Source organism: Melopsittacus undulatus, chromosome 3, assembly GCF_012275295.1.
Source record: "Melopsittacus undulatus isolate bMelUnd1 chromosome 3, bMelUnd1.mat.Z, whole genome shotgun sequence".
In the NCBI taxonomy this organism is placed as follows: domain Eukaryota; kingdom Metazoa; phylum Chordata; class Aves; order Psittaciformes; family Psittaculidae; genus Melopsittacus; species Melopsittacus undulatus.
This window is the reverse complement of record NC_047529.1, coordinates 99,648,829-99,673,482: the sequence shown is the minus strand read 5'-3', so window position 1 is coordinate 99,673,482 and position 24,654 is coordinate 99,648,829. Positions and strand designations below refer to the sequence as shown.

Sequence of the window (24,654 nt, the reverse complement as noted above, 5' to 3'; positions counted from 1 at the left end):
TCTCTTTTAATCACAGAGCAGGGATTCTTCAGCATCACAGCCTGGGTCTTGGCACTGTGAGCAATGCTCTGCAGTGCACGTGGGGTTAAAGGTGTGATGGCAGGTCTGCAGAGGACTGAGCCAAGGGCTAAAACATCACAAGAGACTGTCATTTGGCTTAAAATATGTTGGCAAAGGTTATATACACCTTTGAATTACTCCTCTGCTACTGTTCACTTACCAAGCATTCATGATGTCTTTTCCTGAGAAGTCACTATTTTACTTAATGTATTTACATAGCTGTACGTATATCCATACATGTATGCACATAAACACACAGATGCATACAAGCGCATATGTATGTTTCTACTCTCTCCTTCTGCAATCTAGGCAAGGGAAGGTCACTCATTTACTAAGTTGTATTCAGTGAAACTTTGACTATCACTTTCAGCATTCCATGATGCTCAAGCAATAGCAGGCATATTCCCAGGAGCCCTGCAGAAAGGGAAGATGAGAGAAGCTGAGGGATTTGTCTGTGTTTGTGCCATCATGTTGCTTCTTATAGTCAACACTTTGGACAGTAATAATGACCTTAGCAAAGTGCCGCCGCTCTGGAAAGACAGAAGAGATACAAAAAGAGAGAGCAGCTTGCTGCATGTGCCATGCTGCTCCCTGAGTGCTGTGTGACCATGGCAGGCTGTGCAGCCCCAGCAGCAAGAGCAGCTTGCTGCTCACTAGCCCTGTGTCACTGCTGCTTGGTCAATGCATTGTGGTGAAACCAGTTCATAAAGGCTGACATCAAAGGCAGATCTTTTCCACTGCCCGAGCCCAGACTTTCCTAGGTCTGTGCTGCTGGTTGATTTATGCTAGTTAAATCAGCATGAATCTGATAAATCTGAGCACTTTCCTTGTCCAAGTGATTGTGTTTAGAGCATTTTGGTCATGCTAAAAGAAAGAAGTAAAACAAACAAATAAAAGTAGTCTTTGAAGCTCACGTAATGTAGAGGAAAAAAGTGGGTGTTCAGCTCTAACAGGTTGTGCAAAATCTGTACTTGTTTCAGAAGGCTGATTGCTTTAAGCCTTTTGATCGTGTCCTCAGTGGTTTGTTCGTTTGTGGTGTATTTCACTGATGGGAGCTAAAGCTGCAACTCCAGAGTGACCTGGAAGCATAGTAGTAAGCCAGGGAAGGATCCCAGGGGAACTCTCACTGAGGAGCCAGTTCCTAAACATGTTTGGGAGTTTCTCTGTTCCTTGAAGTGAGACTGGAGTTTTCCCCTTGAACAAATACAGGTGTCCTGTTGGGCTGTGCAGTCACCTTCAATATGTGTCAGCTGCTTCAGTGAACACACAAACACTTTTGGAGCCAAGAGCTGTTTGCACAGGATTCCAGAGCAGAATTTTCTTTCTGTGTATTTTCCACTTCATTCCTTTTCCTGGCCAGACTGGCAGTAACTGGTCTCCACTTGAAGCCCTTGCTGGAGAGATCCCTAGAGTTTATGGGTCCCGTGATCCCACAGAGAATGTTTCCTCTGGCTCAGGGCTTAGATTTTAGTGTAATTTGGGAAAGACCTATTTTTCCTACAGAGTGTGCTATACTTGTTCTAGGGATGTTGCTAAAAGCTCTACAGAGCTTCATGACCCTTTCTGACTCTGCTTGGTAGTTATCCCAGCCCCCTGCAAAGCAAATCATAGTAATCTGGCCTGTTTTAGGCAGTTGTAGAGCAGTTGTGATTTGACCAGCTCCCTGCTTTAACCGCTTGCACATGCTCCTCTCTGGAAGAGATGAGAGCAGGGAATTCTTGTTTCTCAGCCTGCGTAAGACAGTTCCCCCCAAAAGCACCATGTTCTGCTTTTCAGAGCCCAAAGCTGCTCATCCCAACAGGACCAAAGGTTTTAAAATAGCAGTTGATACCAGCTGCCCAGGAGATGGGGCAAATCTCTGTTTTCTATCTCCTGAGACCTTTGTGTCTCATACCCAGCAGTGTCTGGCTCTTCCCCTCTGTGTCTCAAGAGGTGGCTCTTCCTCTCTGCCGTTGCACAGGGGGCTGGGGTGCTGCTCGCTTCCCTCTTTACCTCTTCTTTCCTCTCTGCAGCTCCTGCTCAGGCCCAAATCATCCATGCTGGGCAGGCATGCGTGGTGAAGGAAGACAACATTAGTGAACGTGTTTACACAATTCGGGAGGGGGACACACTGGTCCTGCAGTGTCTGGTCACAGGACACCCCCGGCCACAGGTAAGCTGTCAGTCTTGCCTGGCACCTCTCTCCCCATGGCAACTCTCTATAGTCTCCACATAGAGGAGAATTCTGGGCAGCAGGGTGCCCAGCTTTCTCCTACATGTTGAAGTCTAGTAGGATGCATCGTAGTGCAAGCACTAGCCTGTTAAGCTGTTAAGCATCTTGCTTTTATGGAAAACAGTCCACAGAGTTTTGCAGGAGCATACACAGAGTATCTAGTGGTCATCAGTATGTGAAGACCCCCAGAAAACTGAAAGCTTAAACTGAATCCGTTATATAAAAGACCCTCAAATCTTTAACCCTCTTACTGCAGAGTAGCAATAGGATGAACAAGTTAGAGGAGGCTTCCCGCATGTATCGATCATAGGAGTTGTTCCTGTATGATCCTGCAGTCTCTTAGCTTCTCTGGATGCACAGCCAAGGGGAACCTGCTTGAGGGAGTTCAGGAAGTTGTTCATACTGAACCCCATGCTAACCCTGCTGGTCATTGCTTAATGGCCACTGACCAGAGGCAGATTCAGACTTGCAGTGTTGGATATGTCCATGCTGTGGTCAAAGTCACAGTTCAGTGCAGAGCTGAGCTTGAGTAACTGCTGCGGTTCTTCCCCAGGGTCCCTAGAGGGATGCACAGCCTCAAGCCACATTCAAGCACCTCTCCACCCTTCAGATGCTCAAGCTGTCAGATTCAGTAACAGTGTGGATGTGTCTATAGAGGTACTGAACCAGAGCGTGGGTCTGCCTGCTCTGGGACAGAGTGTGGTAGGAATGGCAGCTAGTGTGTACTACAAGGCTGGATGTGACAGAATATGCTCAAGGGAGCCAGGTACGGTATGTATATCTGCTTGTCCTCCTTCCCAAATCCTGCCACAGATATCTGTGCTGAGAAACCGTGTATTTTCATATACCAGTCAGTACCACTGTAGACTTGCTTTTGAGTAGCTACTTGGCTAAGAGGCAATGACAAAAGAGAGGGAGAGAGACTCAGCCAGCAGAATTTGAAACGGTTTATCCATCAAAGCATATCCTAGAAACAATAAAAAGGAAATAATCTGAGCTAAGACAGCAAAAATGACCAGCCTAGACTTGTGACAGTGATGGGCAGATGATAGCTGCGTATGTCAGAAACTAAGTTGATGGTTTAGCCCTGCCTAAGGATGTTGAATATGTGTGAAGGTCGTGGCAGGTTACAGGGGCCTGAGTAGCCAGAGAGGTTGCTGGAGCAGAGCCTGATGCAGACAGCATGCTAGCGGGCAACATTGTGGCTCGCCTTTGTCTGGACATACTCAGGGGACACCAGACCCACAAAGCATGACCGGGGAGGCATGACCCACGCACATATAACATGGCATGTGTCCTATGTCTGCCCTCCCTCCTCACAGATAGATTTCTCCCCCAGGTAAGCTTGTGTCTTAACCTTTGTTTCATCTTTTATTTTCCTTTCTATCAGCCAGTCATTAAAACATGAAAATGTGGCCAAAATACTTGAATGAGATTAAAATTGAAAATATTAAAGAGCTGGCTGAAGTGTCCTTGCAAACAGGAAACTGAGAGTCTTGAGACCCTTAGACAATTTCATAAGTCTACAAATGCTAAATAAATGCATAGTCAGTAACTCCAAAAATCTGCTCAACCTAGGGCTCTGGAGATGGGATGTGCACACCCCTGCTCTTTTTAGAGCAGCAGCATCAATCAGGTGGTGGCAGTGAGTTTCAAGTAAAATCTGGCATTGTGGTCAAGGTTTCTGGTCCATTTATCTGTGGTCAGTGTTGAATGAAATTCTCCTTTCTATTTGCTGATCTTGCCAGATCTCAGTCCCAAAGTCTGGATGGGCACCAGTGTGGGAGACCACCAGTCACCAGCCTTTAGAAAGGAGGCTGCAGACACAGAAAACCAGTGGCCTGAGAAAAGCTAACTCTCTCTTTCATTGTCTGGACTGCAGAAAACAAGGAGGAAGCTTATACTGCCACTGTTAGGGCTGTACCTCATTGCAGATGTAAGAATAACCACTGAATCTTTAGAAGTTCTGTCCTTTTACCACCATTCACCATGAATTATCATGCAGATCAGTTACGCTTGCAAGCCAAGATCTTAGGACCTGTAACATAAGGACAAAAAATGCAAGATAGCTTGGAATGTGAAGGGATTTTTTCTTTTCTTTTCCTATATCTTTAAAATCAAGCTAAAAGCTTGTGCACTGCAAAAGGATGGCTTATAAAAATAACACACACAGAGATTCCCTGTGGAAAAGGGGCAAGAGCCAGATAGTGGCTGCATTTTCTCACTCTTTCTTGGAAAAGCATAAAGCAGAAATAGCCTTGTTGTCCAGAGAAAGGCAAGTGTTTACTGCAATAAAAGCTCTGTAGCTGTGAGCTAGTGTTTGCTTTAGCTTTGTGGCCTACCAGCCGCATGGGGTCCCAAGGCTTAAAGCTCAGAATCCTGTGTTGTGCAGATAGTGGTGTAAAATTAAACAAGCTGCTGGGTTTAACAGGACCAGGGCAAAAGTGGTAAATATGCAGTGTGTGTTTGAGTGAACCGAGGGGTTATGCTGGACTCTCAGATGTGGGGATTAGTGATGGATGAGAATCAGCAGCTGGTCTACCAACACATACTGAGATCAGTAGCTGAACTTTGGTAAGGTCTGGTGGTGATGTACGGCCAGTTTTCGAGAACAGCTAGGGAGGAGGCAAAGAGAAGTAAGGGGAGTGCTGCTGTCACTTGGGATCTCTAGTTTGTGTCACTGATTGTTTGCATTCCTCTCATTCTTTTCATGCAGGTGAGATGGACCAAAACTGCCGGCAGCGCGTCGGACAAATTCCAAGAGACGTCAGTGCTTAACGAGACCCTTCGGATTGAGAAGATCCAAAGGCTGCAGGGGGGCCGCTATTACTGTAAAGCAGAAAATGGGGTTGGGGTCCCTGCCATCAAGTCCATTCGAGTAGATGTGCAGTGTAAGTCGTTTAGTGGCAACCCAGACCTTCCCACAGTTCTACTGCATGTCTCTGCCTTGCTGCGGGGCTAGCAAGGAGCTGCATTGCCCTAGGACTACATGCACCTGGTTCAGGAGCAAAGGCAATGATGCAGTGCCCCTAGGGTCCGTGTTCCCTAGAAGATTAGATCCACATGACAGATAGCTCTTCCTGTCCACATGAGTCATTCCTACCCAGGAGCCATGATGTCAGTAACACCCAGTGGTCCCTGGAGCTTGTCTGGGATGTAGCATTGTAGGCGCTTTTTGCTTTCTTTATCTTTGTTTTTAAGCTGGCAGTGCTTGAAGCAAAACAATGCTTCTTGAAACTGGTAATGCCCCATATACCTGGGACATTCCTGAAACCAGTGCCCTGCTCCCAAAATTGCTACTTATGTAGCATGGTGGAAACAGTCAAAGACTCTTGGACTCAGCTGAGGAGCCTGAGCTGTGAAGGAATGACCATGAAGGAATCTGTGAGGACCCCTTTGCTTCAGTGACTCAACATTTCTTGGGCTGGTTGCAGTGGCCATTCTTCTTGTGTCCTGGAGATCCTGTTAGTAGTTCTCCATCTTGAGACCCATGTTTGAAAGTTTCTCATGCTGGCTTATTTTTGGGCTGTTGTGACCAAAAGGAAGGGAAATTAACTTTATCCATAATCCCAATATGGGAGAAATCCAAGATTTAAGGTCTAGGAAACTTTAAAAGAGATGTACTCTCTTGGAGAAAATTACCAGTGAGTTTATTGTCCTTGGCTGTCAACTATTCCAGTTTTCTCCAACCCAAGTAACACCAAATCCCTCTCCTCACTCACATCTTCTGAGAAGGCCTAGCCAGCAAGAGGTTGATGCTAAAAAGATGTGAAGTGCAATAAAGCAGCTGGAACTGTCCCTGAACCCATCACTACCCATTCCAACACTCCTTCTAGTTAGACTTGGAGCATACATAGGCTTTTGGCAGGTTCACGATCTGCAGCTGTATTCTGTTGCTTGGAGCAGCTCCCCTCTCAGTTCATTCCTTGCCCCGCCCTGTGTTGGAGTAGCATAGTGTGAGCACAATCCTACAGGCTGGGAAAATTAATTGCTTCAGCAGCAGCCTCTTTGAATGGGATGAGCATTTCTTCATTGTCATTGCATAGCTTTGGAGTTCTGACACCCACCTAGACTTGCTTGGAGTCTCTGCCTATTTCTTCTACGTGTGGTGGAAGCATATAGTAACTGTCCATTGCAAAGGGGACTTGTCTTTCTCAAGCCTCACTTTGACACCTTGCCAGGGCCTGCATCTCTAGGAACAGGACTGTGGCATGAATCTCTTTATGCCCTGAGGGCACTCCCTTTACTTCTGGGGTGCAGGCTGGAGCTAGAGTAATGTAGTGTCCCATGGTCCCTCATGCAGCTCTGACCTGTAGAACTATGGGGCTAATGGGGTAGCCAAGGGCTTTCTCATACTAACATCTACTCTGCAGATGGACTTGGTAATGCACCTCTGTTCTGCTTACTCTGGGTTTTGTGGAGGAGAGACTATTTTCTGCTAGCATTTACAGTATGTACAAGGGAACACATAGGAAAAGTCACACTTTTTGGTGAACACTCACCCAGGCAACCTTCAGCTGAATGAAGCAGAATTTGAAAACAAAACCTTTCTTTCCTTACGTCCCAATTTGTAGTTAGAGGTAAGTAATCACCCTCATGTGAACCTTGGTGTCCTTGACAGCTAGTGCTAGTCGTCACTCATACTTTTAGTATTAGACAAGCAAGGTTGTGCAGAGAGCACCATTGGTGCCAAGAGAGTATTAAACTGGAAACACTAACCTGTGTAACAAGTTATTCCTTTGCCCCAGGTGGGCATCAAATGAGGCTTTAAAGTACTGGTTTGATACTGGCAGAAAGGCAGCTGCTGTTTGGATTATTTCCATGTGGGAGAGAGAGAAAGTAAAGGAAAAGAAAGAATGGATGTTTACAAGCTTACATTGCACATGAAACATCCCATATGACCATCTCCATGAGCAGCCATGGGCCAAATTTATCATTTGTGCAGCTGACTGACATCAGTGCTGTTACTTGTACATCAAGGACATACATATCGTTGTAGGTCTTATTTTAGCTTTTCTCAGGAGGGCTAAACATGGAGCTGACTGCTATGAAAAAGCCTGAAAGATTCAAGGGAAGAAAGGTTTAGCAACCAAAAGATGGTGTTTTCTGTGTGGGGAGTAGCTGAGAGCCAGGAGACCTGAATGGTATCTTCTTTGATCAGTAAGGGAAGTGTTTTACTATGCATCCTGATGAGAAATGGAGCCTCAGAAGGATGGTAACTACTGAGTTACTCTTGTGAAGTTTGAACAAATAAAGGAGTGTTAAGAACAAAGAAGGAGGAAAAAGGAGAGGCTGTGCTCATGGTCCTGGTCCAAAAGAATTAGGTGTAAAATTCAGTCACCCTAGGCACATGGAAAGAGCACTGCCTGGAGAGGAGCTGTTGGGTTTTTTTTTTTACCCATATATGTTTTTCTTCAGCCTTGGGTTCTGTTTTGGTTTGGGGCTTTGGGGTTTTTTTGGTGCCTTGTCCTTGTTCTGCTAATGGCTCTACTCATATCTCTGAGCTATGATGTGGTCAAGCAGGTCCAATTACAATTGCTGTCTACCAAGCACAGAGCTCATTAAAATATGCAAATCCACAAGTTGATGCCTGTGATTCAGAAGCCAACATATGCCATTTGGATAACAAGTTAGAAGAAACTCAGCCCTGCTTCCTTCTTCCTTTCTGGGAGTCAGATCTCCAAACTTACAAATCCCTGAAATCAAATACAGAGAAAATTAAGTGGCATAGGAGAGCAGCGGGTTATGAGCACATGTCCTCTTCCTCTCTGCTGACATGTGCAGAAGACAGCACTGGCAGCAGTAGAGGATACTGCATGCCTCAGTTTCCTTGCAGTTGAAGATGGGGTCATAAGGCTCCTGAAAGTGTTGAATTGTTTCAGCTGAGCTCAACAGATAGCTTTTAAGACATGTTTAAGGTCACAAGGACAGATTTTAGTTTAGGTGGCCAGTTGGTCCCGTCTTGTTAAATGGGATCTTTACACCTAACCCCAGTCTCTGGGAGGAGAAAGAACTGAGGTTTTCCCTATGCTTCCTTGATGTTCAAACACTGATGTCTGGTGCAAAACCCAAGAAAATGATCCATTTTTAGCAGGAGGGCAACCTTGGGAGCAGTGTGTTCTGAGTGGATGGAGGAAATATGCTCCCTACAGGGCTATTGTTTGTGTCTTTGCAAGTTAAGTGACTGATAGCCATTGATTTGTGATGGCTGTAAGTCCAGTACAGATATGGTGAGGGAATTGGAAGGAGCATTTTCTGTAAATGGAGAAAGCAAAAGAATCTGATCAGTTTAGGGGTGGGTGATAGATAGGGATGCAGTGAATAGAAGTTACTGAAGAGGGAGAGTCAGTACAGATCCTGAAAAGAGGAAAATGCACAGAGGATATCTTAATCAGAAGAGAGAGAAATTTTACATACCTATCACAGTGTTTTACCTTTCATGTTCCCACAGCTCCCCACAAGACTTGCTCCTGACTAGGAAATAACTCTCCACCTCAGCTTCTTGATCTTGTCCTGATTTTTACTTTCACCCCTTGAACTGAAGGTTTGTCCTGTCATTTGTGTGGGCATCTCACAGCCATGGGCTTAGCTTCATGATTTCAGCGGGAATTTCTACACCTGGGTCGGAACAATCCCAGGCACAGCAACAGGTTGACCAGAGAAGAGATTCAGAGCAGCCCTGTGGAGAAGGACTTGGGGGTGTTGGTCAATGAGAAAATGAACATGAGCCAGCTGCAGTGTGCACTCGCAGCCCAGAAAGCCAACCGTATTCTGGGCTGCATCAAAAGGAGTGTGACCAGCAGGTCGAAGGAGGTGATCCTGCTCCTCTACTCTGCTCTCGGGAGACCTCACTTGGAGTATTGTGTGCAGTTCTGGTGCCCTCAACATAAAAAGGATATGAAACTGTTGGAACAAGCCCAGAGGAGGGCCACGAGGATGATCAGGGGACTGGAGCACCTCCCTTATGAAGACAGGCTGAGAAAGTTGGGGCTGTTCAGCCTGGAGAAGAGAAGGCTGCATGGAGACCTCATAGCAGCCTTCCAGTATCTGAAGGGGGCTTATAAGGATGCTGAGGAGGGACTCTTCATTAGGGACCGAGTGACAGGATAAGGGGTAACAGGCTCAAACTTAAACAGGAGAAGTTTAGATTGGATATAAGGAGGAAGTTCTTTAAGGTTGGTGAGGTGCTGGAATGGGTTGCTCAGGGAAACTGTGAATGCTCCATCCCTGGCAGTGTTCAAGGCCAGGTTGGATGAAGCCTTGGGTGACATGGTTTAGTGTGAGGTGTCCCTGCCCATGGCAGGGGGTTGGAACTAGATGTTCTTGAGGTCCTTTCCAACCCTAACTATTCTTTGATTCTATGAATTTGGGAAGTGAAAAGTGGGAGCAGAAGAAATTATGATGGAACAGTTTCCTGGGAACCTCCTGACCTCTCACTGAAGTAGAGAGTGGTGATTTTGAGTGTGGAGTGCCATTGGAGAAGGTGAGGCAGCCAGCTGCTCTGAGAAGCATGTGGCAGGTAGGTGATTTACTTAAGGACTACATGGGGATCTGCATACCAGAGGGTGCTTTCTATTCTCTGGAGGTTGTGTGGTGAGAGGGAGAATTCTGGCTTCTCCTGTGTGTTCCCTTTAGATATTGTTTGTGTTACCTGCCCTCAGATAATTTAATTCAGTAGTTGTCATTAGCCAAATGTGCAGGAGCTTCCCCTCCCCTCTGTGGTACCTAGAGCATCATCTGCTCTGCAGACTGTGTGCAGACCAAGCTTCACTAACAACTGCTGCGGCCCTCCTTACCTTCCTTCCAGATCTAGATGAACCTGTTCTCACCATTCACCAGACCATCAGTGATGTTCGTGGCAGCTTCTACCAGGAGAAGACTGTCTTCCTCCGCTGCACTGTCAACTCCAACCCACCAGCTCGTTTCATCTGGAAACGGGGAGCTGAGACGCTTTCCCACAGCCAGGACAATGGTGTGGACATCTATGAACCCCTCTATACACAGGTGAAAAAAAGCAAACTTCCACCAGCTTGTGTTGAGTGTCTTGGTAACCCAGTGCACTGCAGTATAGGGTGCTTCCTTCCCTGTGTGCCTTACAATGTTGGGCAGTGGGTGGGGGCTGCTGCAAGGAGCAGTCTCCAAAAGAACTGGTAGAGCCTACTACTGTCTCTGGGAGCCCAGGGTACAAGAGGAGTAGAGCAGCAGAAGGGCACGTGACAGCCTTGAAATACTTTCCCCTTCCTGGCTCTGTCCCTGAGTGCAGGCCACAGCTCCCCTAGTGAGGTGACATAGCTTTTGGATGGCACAGACTAAAATCCAAGCAAACAATCCCAAGATCAGGTCTCCTCTGTCTCCCATTTCTATTTGCTTTAATTAATTGAGTGCCCGAGCTTCATACATCGGGGAAGTGCTTCCTGTTCAGCAGTGCGGCAAATGGCAGGCATTGCCATGGGATCCATGAAACAAATGATGAAGAGCTTTTCCTTCTGGCCACAAGTAAGAGGGCGTAAATGAGCAGCCAAATGGAAACATTCAGAGGGGTGAGGAGAGAGGAGAGAGCTGCAGGTTAGTGGCAGATCTGCCACTGAAATGCTGTAGGTCAGTGCTGCTGTTTGGCCCCAGAGAGAGCTTTGTCTAGTCCAGGGTTACACGGCATCCAACTAGGACATGCCTGGCCTTAGAGGAAGCCACAGTGGTCTCTTCCAGCTTTCACTAACTCAGTGTAATTAACAGGAGGCATTGCCTAGTGAGAGGATGTCTTAGAACCTGAGGTATTTTATTCAGCTAAATAAGGCATCTGACAGGAATTCACCATGTTGCAACATTAATGTGTAAATGACCCAGCATCCCACAGCTCCTGTCAGGACCCATCCCAACATGATGGGTTGTTCCCAGCTCTGAGGGAGAGTATTAGGACTGCTGTGTTCACACAGGCATTCCCTATGGTCCTCTCCTTAGCACCAGCATAAATCTATACATTTGGGTTGGTAAGAGTTGAAGTTAACAGAAACACACCTTTGCAACACTATTGGGAGGGGAAAATGTTGCTGGAGCTCAAATGCACTATGTTTAACAAATCAGACTTTGCAGGGGGTTGTACTATTGTGTTAGGGATGAACTGGTATCAGTGTTGGGTTTGGGTAGGCTTATACATTAAAAAGGAGGTAAAGACTTTACTGCTTAATCTTTCTAAAACTTACCTACACTAAAGATTTATGCACATTTACCCAACAATTACTAGTCAATAAACAGGGCCCTGTAAGTAAGTAGTTGATATACACATTGTAAATGCCATCATTTGTGTGGCATAGCAACAAATCCCAGGGGATAGGACTTTCATGAGGTTATTGGTCTCCTAGGTTATTTATCTTTCTCATTTACTCAGTTCACATCATTGTTCTCTACATATTAGCATGCCTGAGCTCATTGTCCAGTCCCTTGAGGAAGTCCTCAAGAGGATTTGTCGTGCTGAGACCTTCACACATTTGCAAGCAATTATGGAATGATTTCTCCAGAAGAGATTCAGACAAACACAAGGAGAGCAACAGCAACAAGCTGTCATGGGAAGACATACGAGTTGCAGGGTGTGCAAACCACAGGATGTATCTTGGAGCTTTCCAGATTTTATAAATAACAATCTACTGTTAATTTAACAACTTAATTCTGTTTCTGTAACAAGCCAGTAACTAATGGAGTCCCAGTTAGTGTTTGTTGTTGTGGTATGAGAAACAGCTGCCATAATCCATGTAGTTGCTCTGAATTTACACCAGCATAAGTGAGATTAGAATCTGGAGACGAGAGATCAGAAAGTTTTGGGGAGTTCTTTGAGTAGTTCTCGGATTTATCTTTTTCCCCTTGTACTGCAGTTTTTCACAGAGCAACTGTTAAACTTGTCATATTTAGGCCAGGATTAATGCCTGAAACCACTCTGATTTACTTTGGGTTTGCAATGTTGAGACCCCAGTAACATCCCTTGGGTTCCTATCAACATCTTAGTGTGAGATCTCAAGGTCTGTTCAGGGATGTTTAAGGTTTTTCAAATTCTGAAAGATGATTCTGACTGCATTTGACAAGAAGTTATGCCTAGACCTGTTCAGCAGTGCTTTCAGGTTACATGTCAGTCGGTTGCTGGCAGTTTTGAGAAATCCCGGAGCTGGAGTTACGACCACAGATATTTGATGTCTCCTTTCTGTATAGCTAGGGGAGCTTGAAGTCTGCACAATTCCCTGAGGTTTTGGTGGGTGCTGCTGGCAATCTGTAAACTTTGGGACAGGTTATGGACTTAAAGTGATGAGCTGTGCTTTGCACATCTGTGTCTTTTCCCCTCCACTTTTTTCCCCAACTCCCAGGGTGAAACCAAAGTCCTGAAGCTGAAGAACCTGCGGCCCCAGGATTATGCCAGCTACACGTGCCAGGTGTCTGTCCGCAACGTCTGCAGCATCCCTGACAAATCCATCACCTTCCAGCTCACAAACACCACAGGTAAGAGGGGACTCAGAGGACCCTGCATCCCTCTGGCCTCCTGCCTGCTCAACAGCCATTAACCCTCCAGGAGGGTAACACAGCACCCTGTCCAGGGCCTGCAGCACTTCACATTCATAAGCATGGCTGCTAGGATTAAAAATTCTTCACATAGAAATCTTATGGCTGGGGATGCTCTAATTTCTTGTAGCTATGCATATACCCAGTGCCTTGGCCAGGCCTGCCATGAGATCATTAAAGCAGACTATATGTAGGTGTTGAGTCACTATGTAGTTTTTAATCCAGACTCTGGTTTATTTATTTATAATTCTAAGTGACTTTAAAAATAGATTTGATTCAGTCCAGAGTGGGGCAGACGCTGCAGGAGTTCTTACAAATAATTCATTCATGTGTGACTCTGGCCTGGTTTGCCAGGCTGCTCTCTCAGCATCTCCCAGCTAACAGGTTCCATTGGTGCCGATGTCTGTGGAAAGCAAATATCTTCGGTGCCTTCCCAATAAATAAATTTTACACTGATATTCATATTGGCAGTGCTTGAGTGTGCCTCCAGTTGCAAACAGAATTACTTTGGTGCCTCTTGCTTGACCTGCAATAACTGACTGATAACCAAGTATAGCGTACCAAATACTTGCAAGGACCTGACTGCAACCTGTCCATTGAAAACAAACCACAACAAAAGTGCACCCACAAAGGCCCCATGTGTTGAATATTTGCGAACAATAAGTAAATGTTTGGAAATTACTTCCAGCCCTGGGGTGTTCGCTGATCAGAAGGAAAAGCATTGTATTTATTTGAATTATTCACCTCTCTAATGTAACACAAAGTAGTTTGCATCCCTCGTGTCATCTATGTGCAGTGGTAGCAGAACTTTTTTGATGTTGCCAACTGTTGACAGAATATTGTTGATACTGTAAATTGCATTTATTCATCTGACTTGGCCCCAAGGTGCATTATTTCATGCAGAAAGAAGAAAATAAAAGAGCTTAAAAAAGTGAAAAAAAGCATTCTTTATGTAGTAAGATCTCTGAACATGTCTCGAGCAACTCACACCACTGCCTGAATTTCTCTCGGGATGAGACTGTAGCAGATGCTGTAATATTCCCTTTAAAAACTTATCTTGTGCTAATGATGAAGCTCTTCTTCCCTGTTGTGCCCTTACCTTTGAAGACTTAGAAAATCAAATTTCTCTTTATGTCCACTCCCCCCTGCCAGTCCAAGCACAGGAAATCTACCCTTCATTTCAGTCCAGCCCCATAGCATATGGGAAAAATATATTTTCAGATTGTAGCCAGGTCAGGAGACAGCGATATAGCTGAACTTACTTTTAAGTTCTTAACTAATCTCTGAACTTGGATCACATAGCACATAAATTTAGTGCTTTTTTCTTGTTGTTTTGTTTTATATGCATATTTATACCCAGTTACAGTGGAGCCTGACACTACAAGCTCAAAGGGGCCATGGCAAATATGTTCTCAGCAAATTGTATTGAAAGCTGGCGGTGAAAATGAAGCTGGCATTGTGGTGTGAGCAAGGTTTTTGTTCAGTAACAGAAGTATATTTAACGTGAAATATTATCTGGCTTACTTGCCCTGTAGGTAGTATTGTGCATAGGTGAGAAAATATTTAAAGAAAAATCTTTAATTCTCTCCTTTTATGCATGGTTCTTTTCTTTCCCTCTTGCACTTGTGCCTTAGCAATCTCTGTAGCCTTTACTGTGCCCAGAATTCTGAGCAGCTATGCTCAGGATGCCTTCACCTTTGCAGCTGAGGAGGGCCCAAAATGCACATAGGTGCATGGAAATCAATCTCTTAAATATTTATAGACCCAAATACTACAGACCTTGAGGGTCAGGTCATGTTAGGCCAAGGGAATCCTCTCTTCCAAGTTCGTTTGCTGTTCCTCAGCTGGCTTGCTTCATCAACTCTGGCAATGGCCTTTAGGCAGGTCATAGTTTCCTGCAAGGGATATGTTTTTCCCAAGCTCTTTTGTCAGTGAAGCTTGGGAGAAGCAGTAGGGAATGGGTTCTTGGTCTGCAGCCTTAATGGGAAGGTGGTTTCATCTGCTCCTTCTCTGTCCTATGGATGTTGTCTGGCTCTAGAACAGCAGGTTGTGTCCGCAGAGCCACAGGACCAGCTCAGCCCTGGGCTGTCGTCACCTGCTCCAGCACAGTCTGGCTGATGTTTTCCCTTTCCTCAATTTCTGCAAAATTAAGCAGCCCAGCTGGTTAATTCTCCTGAAGCTTTACTGCAGCAAATTGGACTTCAAAGGGAATTGAAAGCGACTCTTTGTTTTTAATGGTCCCCTTGCTGCTCAGCATACTCCGCCAGCAGGTTTTCTGAGCCAAGAACAAAAGGAATTGCCACAGGTTACAAATAAATGAGATTCATCTTCTGCATAACAATGTCTGCAGACTTTTAAGCTCTGTCTGCTGGCAGGAGTGAGAGTGGAAGCCCACGCAGGCTGCCACAGCTAGGGCTCCATTTTGGGGCACTTCATGGGAGCTTGCTGCTTGGAGCTGTGCGAGTGGCAGCATTGCAGTTTCCCTGCCTCCCTCTTGCATGCACATACAACCTGCCCCGAGGCACTGCTTTCACCAGCATGTCACTCCCTTTCCAAGTTGCCTTGCCCAGAGTTAGGCAAGGTGAATGTCCATCAGAGGTGTGCACATCAAATATGGCAAGAGCCCTAAATCTTAACCAGCACCTGCAGGACCTCTGATTTGTGCTCTCCAACTCTGGACATAGGCTGGTCTCAGCCTCTCTCTGGCTCTGACAGGGATGGATGGAGATTCCCAGGCAAGATGTTGCATCTGTCAGTTTGATTGTGCCCTGTGAACCTACCCAATGTCAGAGGGCAGGAATGGCTATTTGGTTTCAGCTACACACAGCTGACAGCCTTTCTGGTGACAGGAATGCATCCTGCCTGACCACTGTGAGTTGGGCTGTTGCATTCCTGGACTTCATACCATCTCGTGAAACTACCTGGAGCTTGGAGAAGATGTACAAATCCTTTCTTTGCCAATTAGCATGTGTTAACCCTTGCATACTGTTTCCAAGACTCCAGCAAAGAGACCTGTCAAACACTTTGGGTGCAGGCTGTGGGCTCCCAAAATTCAAAATAGCCAGTGCAGGTGACAGAGGAGCCAACTTTTTCCTTAGGCACAGCTGACCACCTCTGGCACAAATAGCACGTGCTGTGGCCAGGGAGAGGACATTTGATTCAGTGCACCAAAGCAATATCCCAGCATGGCAGTGGTTGCACTGCTAAATTATGGTGCTGGTTCTGGAGAGAGAGCATTGCTCCTTGCCTTGTTTGTATGGGCTGTAATTCACAGATCCAACACAAATCCAGCACAGCTCATTAACGCAGGGTCCAGGGAGAGAAGAGGCAGAAATAATGATGCCGTTAAATCAGGCTTCATGAATATGGAACAATGTCTTATTTTGCATTATTATGGCTGTTACTTAAAACATACTCCCTGCTTTTGTGCTGGAGATTGCTACTTTCTCAGTTCTGTCTGGTTGGAGCCAGTGATGGTGCTGACAAGGGCTTTCAAAGGCTTTTCATGGGAAGTTTTTTGGATCAGTTCCTGGAGGAAGCTGTAGTGAGAAGGATGCAGAAATAAAATAAAACTAGACAAGTCTCAGTTCAGTTGTGCATGCAGTACAATCCCTGTGACCTGGTCTGTAATCCCCAGTCCATAGAAAAGTGTATTTGACACTTGTGGAGGTGAAGGACGTTAAGAGTGGATGAAGAGCTGCAGTTCATAGTCTGTCATGGTACAGACAGGTCCTGGTCTTATGTCTGCTCAGAGCTGCAAGGGCCAGGTGCCTGGCAAAGGCTTTGCCTCTCAAAGATGTCTAGTTGGGTGTAAGAGATGGAGAGGCATATCATGGGATGGCTGAGGTCCTTTTTTAATGGTAGACCTTCCGTAAAACACCTTCTTGGGACAGCAACATTTTACAGGAGGAGTGACTTAATCCTAACTCTCCTTGAACACAACCATCTGCTGGGTTTAAGCAGGGTGATCTGAGACAGACCTTTCTCTTTCAGCTCTCTATAGGGCTGAGCTCTGGTGGTCAGCCAGAAGGAGCAGTCTGTGACTGAGCACGCACTTGGTGCTCTGCCTGACATTCGCTTGGGATTGTGAGAACAGTCCAGCAAACACTGACATCCCAGTGAGCTTCCCATCATGCTTTGGATTGGGTTCTGAGAGGTGAAGCTCAATCCGTGGCTGCAGCTTCCCATGTCTTGTGACAAAAATCTCTCGTTCTCCTGTCCCCCTTTTTTTGTTGCTTGTTTTTCTCTTTCTCAGGGCTCAGTCCGTTGTGCTGTTTCTGTTCAAGGCACAAGCAGACTAACTGCGATTCATATAATAGTGTTGCAGCAAGGGAGAGACAGGTATTGTAGCAGGAGCTACCAGGTGAGCCTTTTTGCCAGCACTGCTTCTGCAAGGCCTGCCTAGAGTCAGGGGAGTTAAATTCAGTCAGAGCAGAAGTCACGGTGGCATCTGCAGAGGAGTGGGCTGGGTGCAGTGAAGGTAAGTAATGCAGAGCCACAGTGGCTTTCCATTGCCCTTCTGCCTTTCTGCAGTTGTTCCATCAGGAGTCAGAAAGCCTCTAGACTTGTGTTTTCCACTGCCAAATTTTGTCTGGTTGCCACTTCTACCTGTGCAAAGAGGCTCATCAGGCTTTTTTTGTGACCTGAGTCCTAAGCCATAGTCCTGAGCCATAAGCAGCTATCTTATGCCCCAGTTCTAAACACTAGTGGTGGAGTGGTTTAGGTATTACCTCCATTCTGAGGCAGTGTCAGGTCCTGTCTACACCGTTTTCTAACCACACCAGAATGCTCTGACTGAAAGGCGTGGTAATGATCATTCTTTAGGTTCACAAACACCTTCTATTTGCAGTGAATGCATGGATCCTTCCAGCTCTCCCTACTCAAACCAGCCATTTTCAAGAATAAATCCTAGAAAGTATGAAGCTGCACATAGGCAGTTGGATGGGTCTTTTTTAAAGCTCAGAAGTGTGCCTCTTTGTACTTTTCCAGCTCCACCTGCTCTGAAGCTGTCTGTCAATGAGACACTGGTGGTCAACCCTGGTGACAACATTACTATGCAGTGCTCTCTGACGGGTGGTGACCCACAGCCAGAGGTGGTTTGGTCTCACTCTCCTGGTCCAGTGCCTCCCAATAGCCTTGTGCAAGGAGGCAATCTCTCCATCTGGAGGATCCGTGTGGAGGACTCGGGCTACTATAATTGCACAGCCATCAACAATGTGGGGAACCCAGCAAAGAAGACGGTGAATCTGCTGGTGCGGTGTAAGTGGCTCTGTCTCAGAGCATGGGGTTTTCAGGGTAGAGGGTCTAGATTTGCATTTTTCCTGGCTGTTCTTGTACAGCTGAGGGTGAATGTGGAATTTAGCAGCAGTTAGTATTCTGGAGAAGTGCTTGAGCAAGCTTCTCTGCTCCCAGACCAAAAGCTGTGCTAGCACTGCTTGCAGCATCATCCCGGGCTGTAACACTATCCTGGACTTGAGAATGGTCCTAGACTGCCAGATGAGAGGCCTGGAGGATATTCTGTAGGAATGTAACTGGGAGAGGTCTTCAGACAGAATTTGCATGCAGGTGTTGCCTTCCTGAGGAGCAAAAAGCTGTTGTCCTGTCCCATGCAAGACTGTCCCTAACCATTTTTGCACTTGTGTTCATCACAGCCATGAAGAATGCCACGTTTCAAATCACCCCTGATGTGATCAAAGAGAGTGAGACCATCCAGTTAGGGCAGGACTTGAAGCTCTCATGCCATGTAGATGCTGTCCCCCAGGAGAAAGTTGTCTATTCTTGGTACAAGAATGGGAAACCAGCCAGGTTCTCGGACCGGTTGCTCATCACCCGGAATGACCCCGAGCTCCCACCTGTGACCTGCAGCTTGGAGATTATTGACCTGCGATTCAGTGACTATGGCACCTACATGTGTGTGGCTACCTTCCAGGGAGCACCCATTCCTGACCTCAGTGTGGAGGTGAACATCTCCTCAGAGACAGGTGAGCCTCTGTGCCAGCAGGGGACCTCAGAGGAGTGGCTGGCATTACCAACTGCCACCACCCCAATGCCTCTGGCTTTCTTGAAGGACGTGTCTTGAATCCCAGTCTCTCATCCTCGGGCAAGCATTTAGCTGAGCCTGGTGATGCGTTGAGCACCAAGCAGATATTACTTTTGTGTTTTCTCCCTATGAAAAGTTCAATCAAAGCTGCAAGACAAGTTTACAATGTGGTTGTTCAAAGAAGCCTCCAAATTGCGATGGAAGAAAAAGCAGGTGACATTTCACCAAATTTCAAATGTCCCTTTGCTTAGAAGGGAATAAAAAGAAAGCTGCTCTTTCCTCTCTTCGGCATTGCTTATGAGGAATGTCCCTTTTTTTCAGAGCTGTGGACAGGAAATTGGTATCATCTGTCATAACAAATTCTCTGAAGAGCTTTAGTGTTTACTGGATTGCAATTACAATCTGTCTTGGGCACTCTCTGTAGGAGTCCAAGTGTTACAAATGCGCTTCCCCTCCCCATTTAAAATCAGGGTCAAAACTTCACCCCATGGCTTGGTGAGGACAGGGCTAATCTTTAAGTGTGCTGGTCAGTTGTCTCAGGGATTGACATACAGAATCTCAGGGCTGCCTTTTTGTTTCCAGGGAAGCAGTGAATCCAGCTCTGCTCTCCATTACATCCGCGTCATCTTGCTGCCTTCCCAAGACCTAGAGGGTACAGCACAAAGCAGTATTGGGCCAGTAATCTGGTGAGGATTCCTGAGGGGAGCCAGCTGCCCACAGATTTTGTCTGGAAACTTCGGTGAAAGTTTCTTGTCCATCCCTGGTTGTGCTGGATCCTTGGACTGGCTGGTCTCAGTCTTGATTTTGGACATTGTTTACTTCACCCCCCTCACCCCTGCAGAAAGTGCTGCAACTGCTTTTGATGCTTTGGGAAGCCCCTGTCTCGCAGAAATGCTGGGGCCAGTCTGCTCCCAGCAGGACTGCACATAGTGTTCATTAGCATTTGAGAGAACAAGCCCTGACTATGTCACAGACCTCCTAAATGCCAAAGGGTGCTGCTTCCCGTCATGAAAGGTAGAGCCCTCTCCATGCCAGCAGACACCAACCCAGTTGTACAGTAGGGAACAAAAACAGGAGAACCCCCAGTTCCTGGAACCCTCAGTTCCCCTGGAACATCCTCCTCCCCCCAAGTCCTGGTCAAAGCTGGCACTCCCAGCCTTGTGTGCAGTCTTTTTTTGCCCAAGATCACTAGATGGCAGAGTTTAAGCCTGCAGTTGTGTTTAAGCCTGCAAGGGTAGAAGGCTGCAGAGGGCTGGCAGACCCTGGGTGATCCCACCAAAAGGCTGGACAGTGTCTGTTGGTGCAGGTGCTGGTCCAAGCACCAGCTGGTTGCTGCCTTAAAGGCAGTGGCAGGTTGCCTGTCTGTTGTAGGCTGAGCACTACATGCTCGCATGGATGCTGCTGATGGCGGAGAGCAGGCTGAGGGGTGTGGAAGCCTCTCTTTGGCAGCCTGGTCCAGTAGAACCAGTTTGTGACCCAGGGAGTGAAAACCGCCATCCCTGCCAGAGCAGCCTTCTGTGCATCAGCCAAGAAATCCCCATGATCAGCCACCTCCAACATGTGGTTCCAACAGAAAAACACAGTAGGTTTTCCCCCAGCCACAGCGTCGGAGCAGGAGGGTGGCAGCAGTGGCTCCATGTTTCCCCACTGGACAAAGCCTGAGTACACCAAGGTGGCTGCCTCCACTGAGTGGCTCCAAGGAGATAGCTTTAATTAAAAAACATCTTCAAATGCAATTTACAGCTTTTCCCTGTGGAGAAAATTGCCTCTCACCAGGTGAGCAGCTGCTGGCAATGTCAGGCACTGAGAGTGCTCTCATCCCTTTGCGCTGTGTGGGATAGGGTGTGATGAGGTTCCCCAGCCCACAGGAGACCTGTGAATTGGAAATGTGGCCTCCCTCTTGCATAGGGAGACTGGGCTGGAGCCATCCTAAATCTGCTTATAAAGCAGCTGCGGGATGTAATGTGTACAATTACTGCAGCACACTCTCCTTTGCTGGAATGGAATTGAGCTAACATTGGTCAGACTGGCTTGCTACAGCCTCTGTAGTTCTAAATTTTGATTTAAATGGAAACGAAATACATGGCATTTGCAGTTACAGAAGTGTCAATCCAAGTGTTGCTGCTGTCAGCAGAAAGGGCTCAAAAAGGAGCTTTCAGAAATTGATCATGGCCATATTTACCCCAGTTGAACTGTTAACTCTGAAGCCTAATAGAGATAAAATGGCAATATTACATAGGTTTTAGGACAAACATTCCCTTCCTAGGTTCTTGGTGGTGAGAGCATGTGAACAGCAAACCTCTTCCCACCGCAGCACCTTTTAGCTGGAGTCCTTGGGTTTCTTTCAGTCTTTGTTCATCAGCAAAGCTTTGTTGTCAGTTGATAGCTGGATGTTTCCTGAGTGTTACTGTGCCTCCAGCTCTAGCCCTGGCTCAACAGCAGTTCTGCTGGGTGAGTTCTTTCCAGTCTAGAAGAGATTCCAGAAGTGATCTTTGCTGGGACCCACTCTCACTCACTTGAGCCAGAGATAACCAGTGTGCTCAGAATCTCAGTGTAAGGTAAGCAGAGACACTTAACCGAGCTGGCTCCTTGCTGTAGTTCAGGAGCAAACACGGATCCTGGATGTATGGTAAGGCTGTGGATGTGATCAACAAGCACTAATCCTGTAAGTTTTGGGCTTGGTCTGACCTGGGTAAAGAAACTAGATACCTCGGCAGATACAACTTTGATTTCTTGGTCAAAAGACTGCAGTTCCACTTGAGACATTCACTAAAAACCAACAATTGAGAAATGGATCAAAGAGGCTTTTACATTTGGGTTTCTCAGAGCTACCCCTCCTCCTGGGCAGCATTTTACAAACAGAGGGATAGGAGCTGGGGGAACAGCCCAATACAGCTGGCACTTGCCATTGGTATTGGGATACATTTTTGGAGAAGCTGGGATTTTCCTTGGTACCCTGCAGCTCCAGACACTGTAGGGTGACTTAAATGGGCAGATGTTGCGTTGTGTCAAGTGGAAACCTTTGGAGTTAGGGCTTTTGGTGTGACTCAGACACAAGCATCTCAAGAATGTTCCTTGCTCTCTGGAAACTCGGTGTAAAATGATACCCTTCTTGTCTCCCTTTTAGTGCCACCAACCATCAGTGTCCCTAAGGGTCAGTCCACCATCACCGTCCGGGAGGGCTCCAGGGCTGAGCTGCAGTGTGAGGTTCGAGGGAAGCCCAAGCCACCCATCATCTGGTCCCGGGTAGATAAGGAAACTCCCATGCCTTCAGGGACAATGACGGTGGAGACATATGATGGGAAGCTACGCCTGGAGAGTGTGAGCCGAGAAATGAGTGGGACCTATAAGTGTCAGACAGCCAGGTACAATGGCTTTAACATCAGACCCCGAGAAGCCATGGTGCAGCTCAACGTGCAGTGTGAGTATCACCATACAGTAGTGTTTGTCTGAATGCCTATGTATATTAGAGCCTGCGGGCTAAACAGGGCTGACACACTCAGTGCTGTTTTTAGGCATAGCTGACCTTTCTTACTGGGCTGAGCAGACATATTTCTCTTGTCTAGGGACCTTTGAGCAGTTTGTTTATTTGGTCTGGCTACACAAGGTTCTCCACAGGAAACTGTATGGCCAGTGTGTTGGAAGTGGAAGGGAGATCTGTTGTGTATGCTGGGATACAGTGCTTTCCATTTCCCTACCAGTGGATGAGTGCAGAACAGCAGCTTCACCAGGTGTGTGTTTGTGTGCATTGTGTATGGGTAAATACCTTCAGGGTACATAGGTAAGTTTGTAAAGTCAAGCATTCAAAAGGTACCAAGTGAATGTTAAACCATTTCCACCCTGCAATTCTTTCTTCAATTTAGTTACTGCAGCTGTCACTTCTGGATATTCCTGGAAAGCAGAGCTAGGCAGATTCTAACAGAAACTGCATACTCCCGAAGGCTTCCATGCAATAAAGATGTAACAGAAAACTGATTTTTGGCATGTGGTGTATTGAGTGATTTCAGCAATGGGTGGTGCTCCCAGCGCTGCTTGAAGGCAATACCTGTGCACAAGGGTGAACGTGGAGGTAGGGATGCTGCTGGTGTCCCTGCTGCGTGACTCTCTCCACCCTTTCCTTGCAGTGGTTTCTCCCTTTAGAGAAGTGAGTGCCTGCTAAGCTGCCATGCTGTTGATTTGTTTGGACATGCAGGGGTCTGTGCCCTGTCTTTCAAGACTTTGAGTCAGACAGGGTGAAGGCAGCTGGGTAAAACACCTTGATCTGAAAGGAGCTGTGACTGTAGGAATATCCCTCCTTCCATACCTCCCTGCATCCCATCAGGATAATCTGATCGCTGAGATCTGGCAGAGTCCTCTGAGCAGCGTGGATTTAGCAGGTGTGGGATGTATAGGAAGCAGGTTAATTTGCACCCAGGCACACTGCCTCTGGGCTGTGAGTGCCGAGCCTCCACGCACAGCACAGCAGTGCTCATTAGACATGCTGCTGCACTCCTCCCAGGCTCACTCTTCAGGAAGAAGAGACGTGAGACCAGAGTGGATAACCTGGCTGAAGCCGACCAGACACACTGCTCAGAGATGTGAGCTGCTGAGAGCACGGCAGTAACAGAGGCGTGCGAAATCCTGCAGGCACTTTGAGTATTCAGAGATGTGCTTTTAAAATTAACTGTGTCCATTCAGAGGCGTGGCAGGAATTAAATTACAGGATGAGAACTGTGAAATGTGTGCAGGTTTCCATGCAGGTATGTATGTTTGGGGAAGCTTCCCTTAAGTAGGTTGGAAATATGCATCTTGGTTTAAGCTGTTTTGGAAAGCAGGCTGGGCAAGGTGTATGAACATGGCAGGGAAGGTGACTGTTGGTCACCCAAGAACTGATGGGAGATGCAACAAAAACCTCTGGAGCAAAGAACTGTCAGACTTGTTCCCGGTTTGGCACTGGCGTTTGAAAGTTGTGCAGTCCTCGCTGCCCCGCGTTGCCCCTGCAGAGGGAGCAGCAGTGCCGAGCCTAGAATGAATTCAGGGTTACACCCAGTCTAGAGGGGGATCATATCACTGAATCTTGAGCTGGGGGAAGGACGTGACTCCCTTCACACGAAAGATGTTCTGGAGCCTTTGGTGTGACCCCAAAGAAAGCAAAGATGTGATGAACTTCTGTGTAAAGAGCTACTCAACATAATCTTCCTGTAGCTCTTCTCAAGGCCAAGCAATGCTTTATTGTGATCTTGCCAGAGTAACGGTGGCATAATCCACGTGGCAGCCCACCCAAATGGCCCTCTTCCCTTCTCCATCAGTTCTGTGTACCCTTAGTTGGAGATGGGTGTGTACTGAGTGTTTGGACACCGGAACTGTCTCCTCCTGCCTGGAAACTGTGGAAGGACCTTACAGTGGTGGTGCCTGTTCTGCTCCTGAGTAGGCAGCTTTGGTTTCCAGGCAGTCAATTTTCTCCTTCTATCAGCATGAAAAACAAACTGCAGACCAAGAAAGCAGGGCAAGAATTGCCCTCATCTCCTTTATAGGCTCTCACCTTTCCTCCCACTCAACACAAAACCTCAGCAAACAGCAGAGCCCCAGTAGTTTTCCCCTCTCCTCCTTCTTCATGCAGCTAGAAGGAGGTAGGTACCATGGCAGGAGCCACTGTGGTTAATTGAAACGCTGCTCTCCAGCACGGGTAGCTCATTAGTCTGGTGGCTTGCTCTGGAATTCTCATCTTGTTGGAAAGGGGGATCGTGTGGCTCCTGCAGCCCCTGTGATGAGCACTTCCCCCTCCTCCCCTAGCCCATGCATCCCCCCAGAGAGGCACTTT

At 46.9% G+C, this 24,654-nt stretch overlaps 1 protein-coding gene across 1 annotated transcript in view; it reads left to right on the top strand.

Annotated features, from left to right (window-relative positions):
- The window catches only part of MDGA1 (MAM domain containing glycosylphosphatidylinositol anchor 1), a 145,409-nt gene that overhangs the window by 46,829 nt on the left and 73,926 nt on the right, over positions 1-24,654 (top strand). Inside the window, exons 2-8 of the mRNA XM_005145328.2 lie at positions 2,073-2,212; positions 4,989-5,163; positions 10,080-10,276; positions 12,622-12,754; positions 17,804-18,073; positions 18,466-18,795; positions 21,982-22,275. Coding sequence (XP_005145385.2) covers positions 2,073-2,212; positions 4,989-5,163; positions 10,080-10,276; positions 12,622-12,754; positions 17,804-18,073; positions 18,466-18,795; positions 21,982-22,275 — 1,539 coding nt within the window. The remainder of the gene's footprint in view (positions 1-2,072; positions 2,213-4,988; positions 5,164-10,079; positions 10,277-12,621; positions 12,755-17,803; positions 18,074-18,465; positions 18,796-21,981; positions 22,276-24,654) is intronic.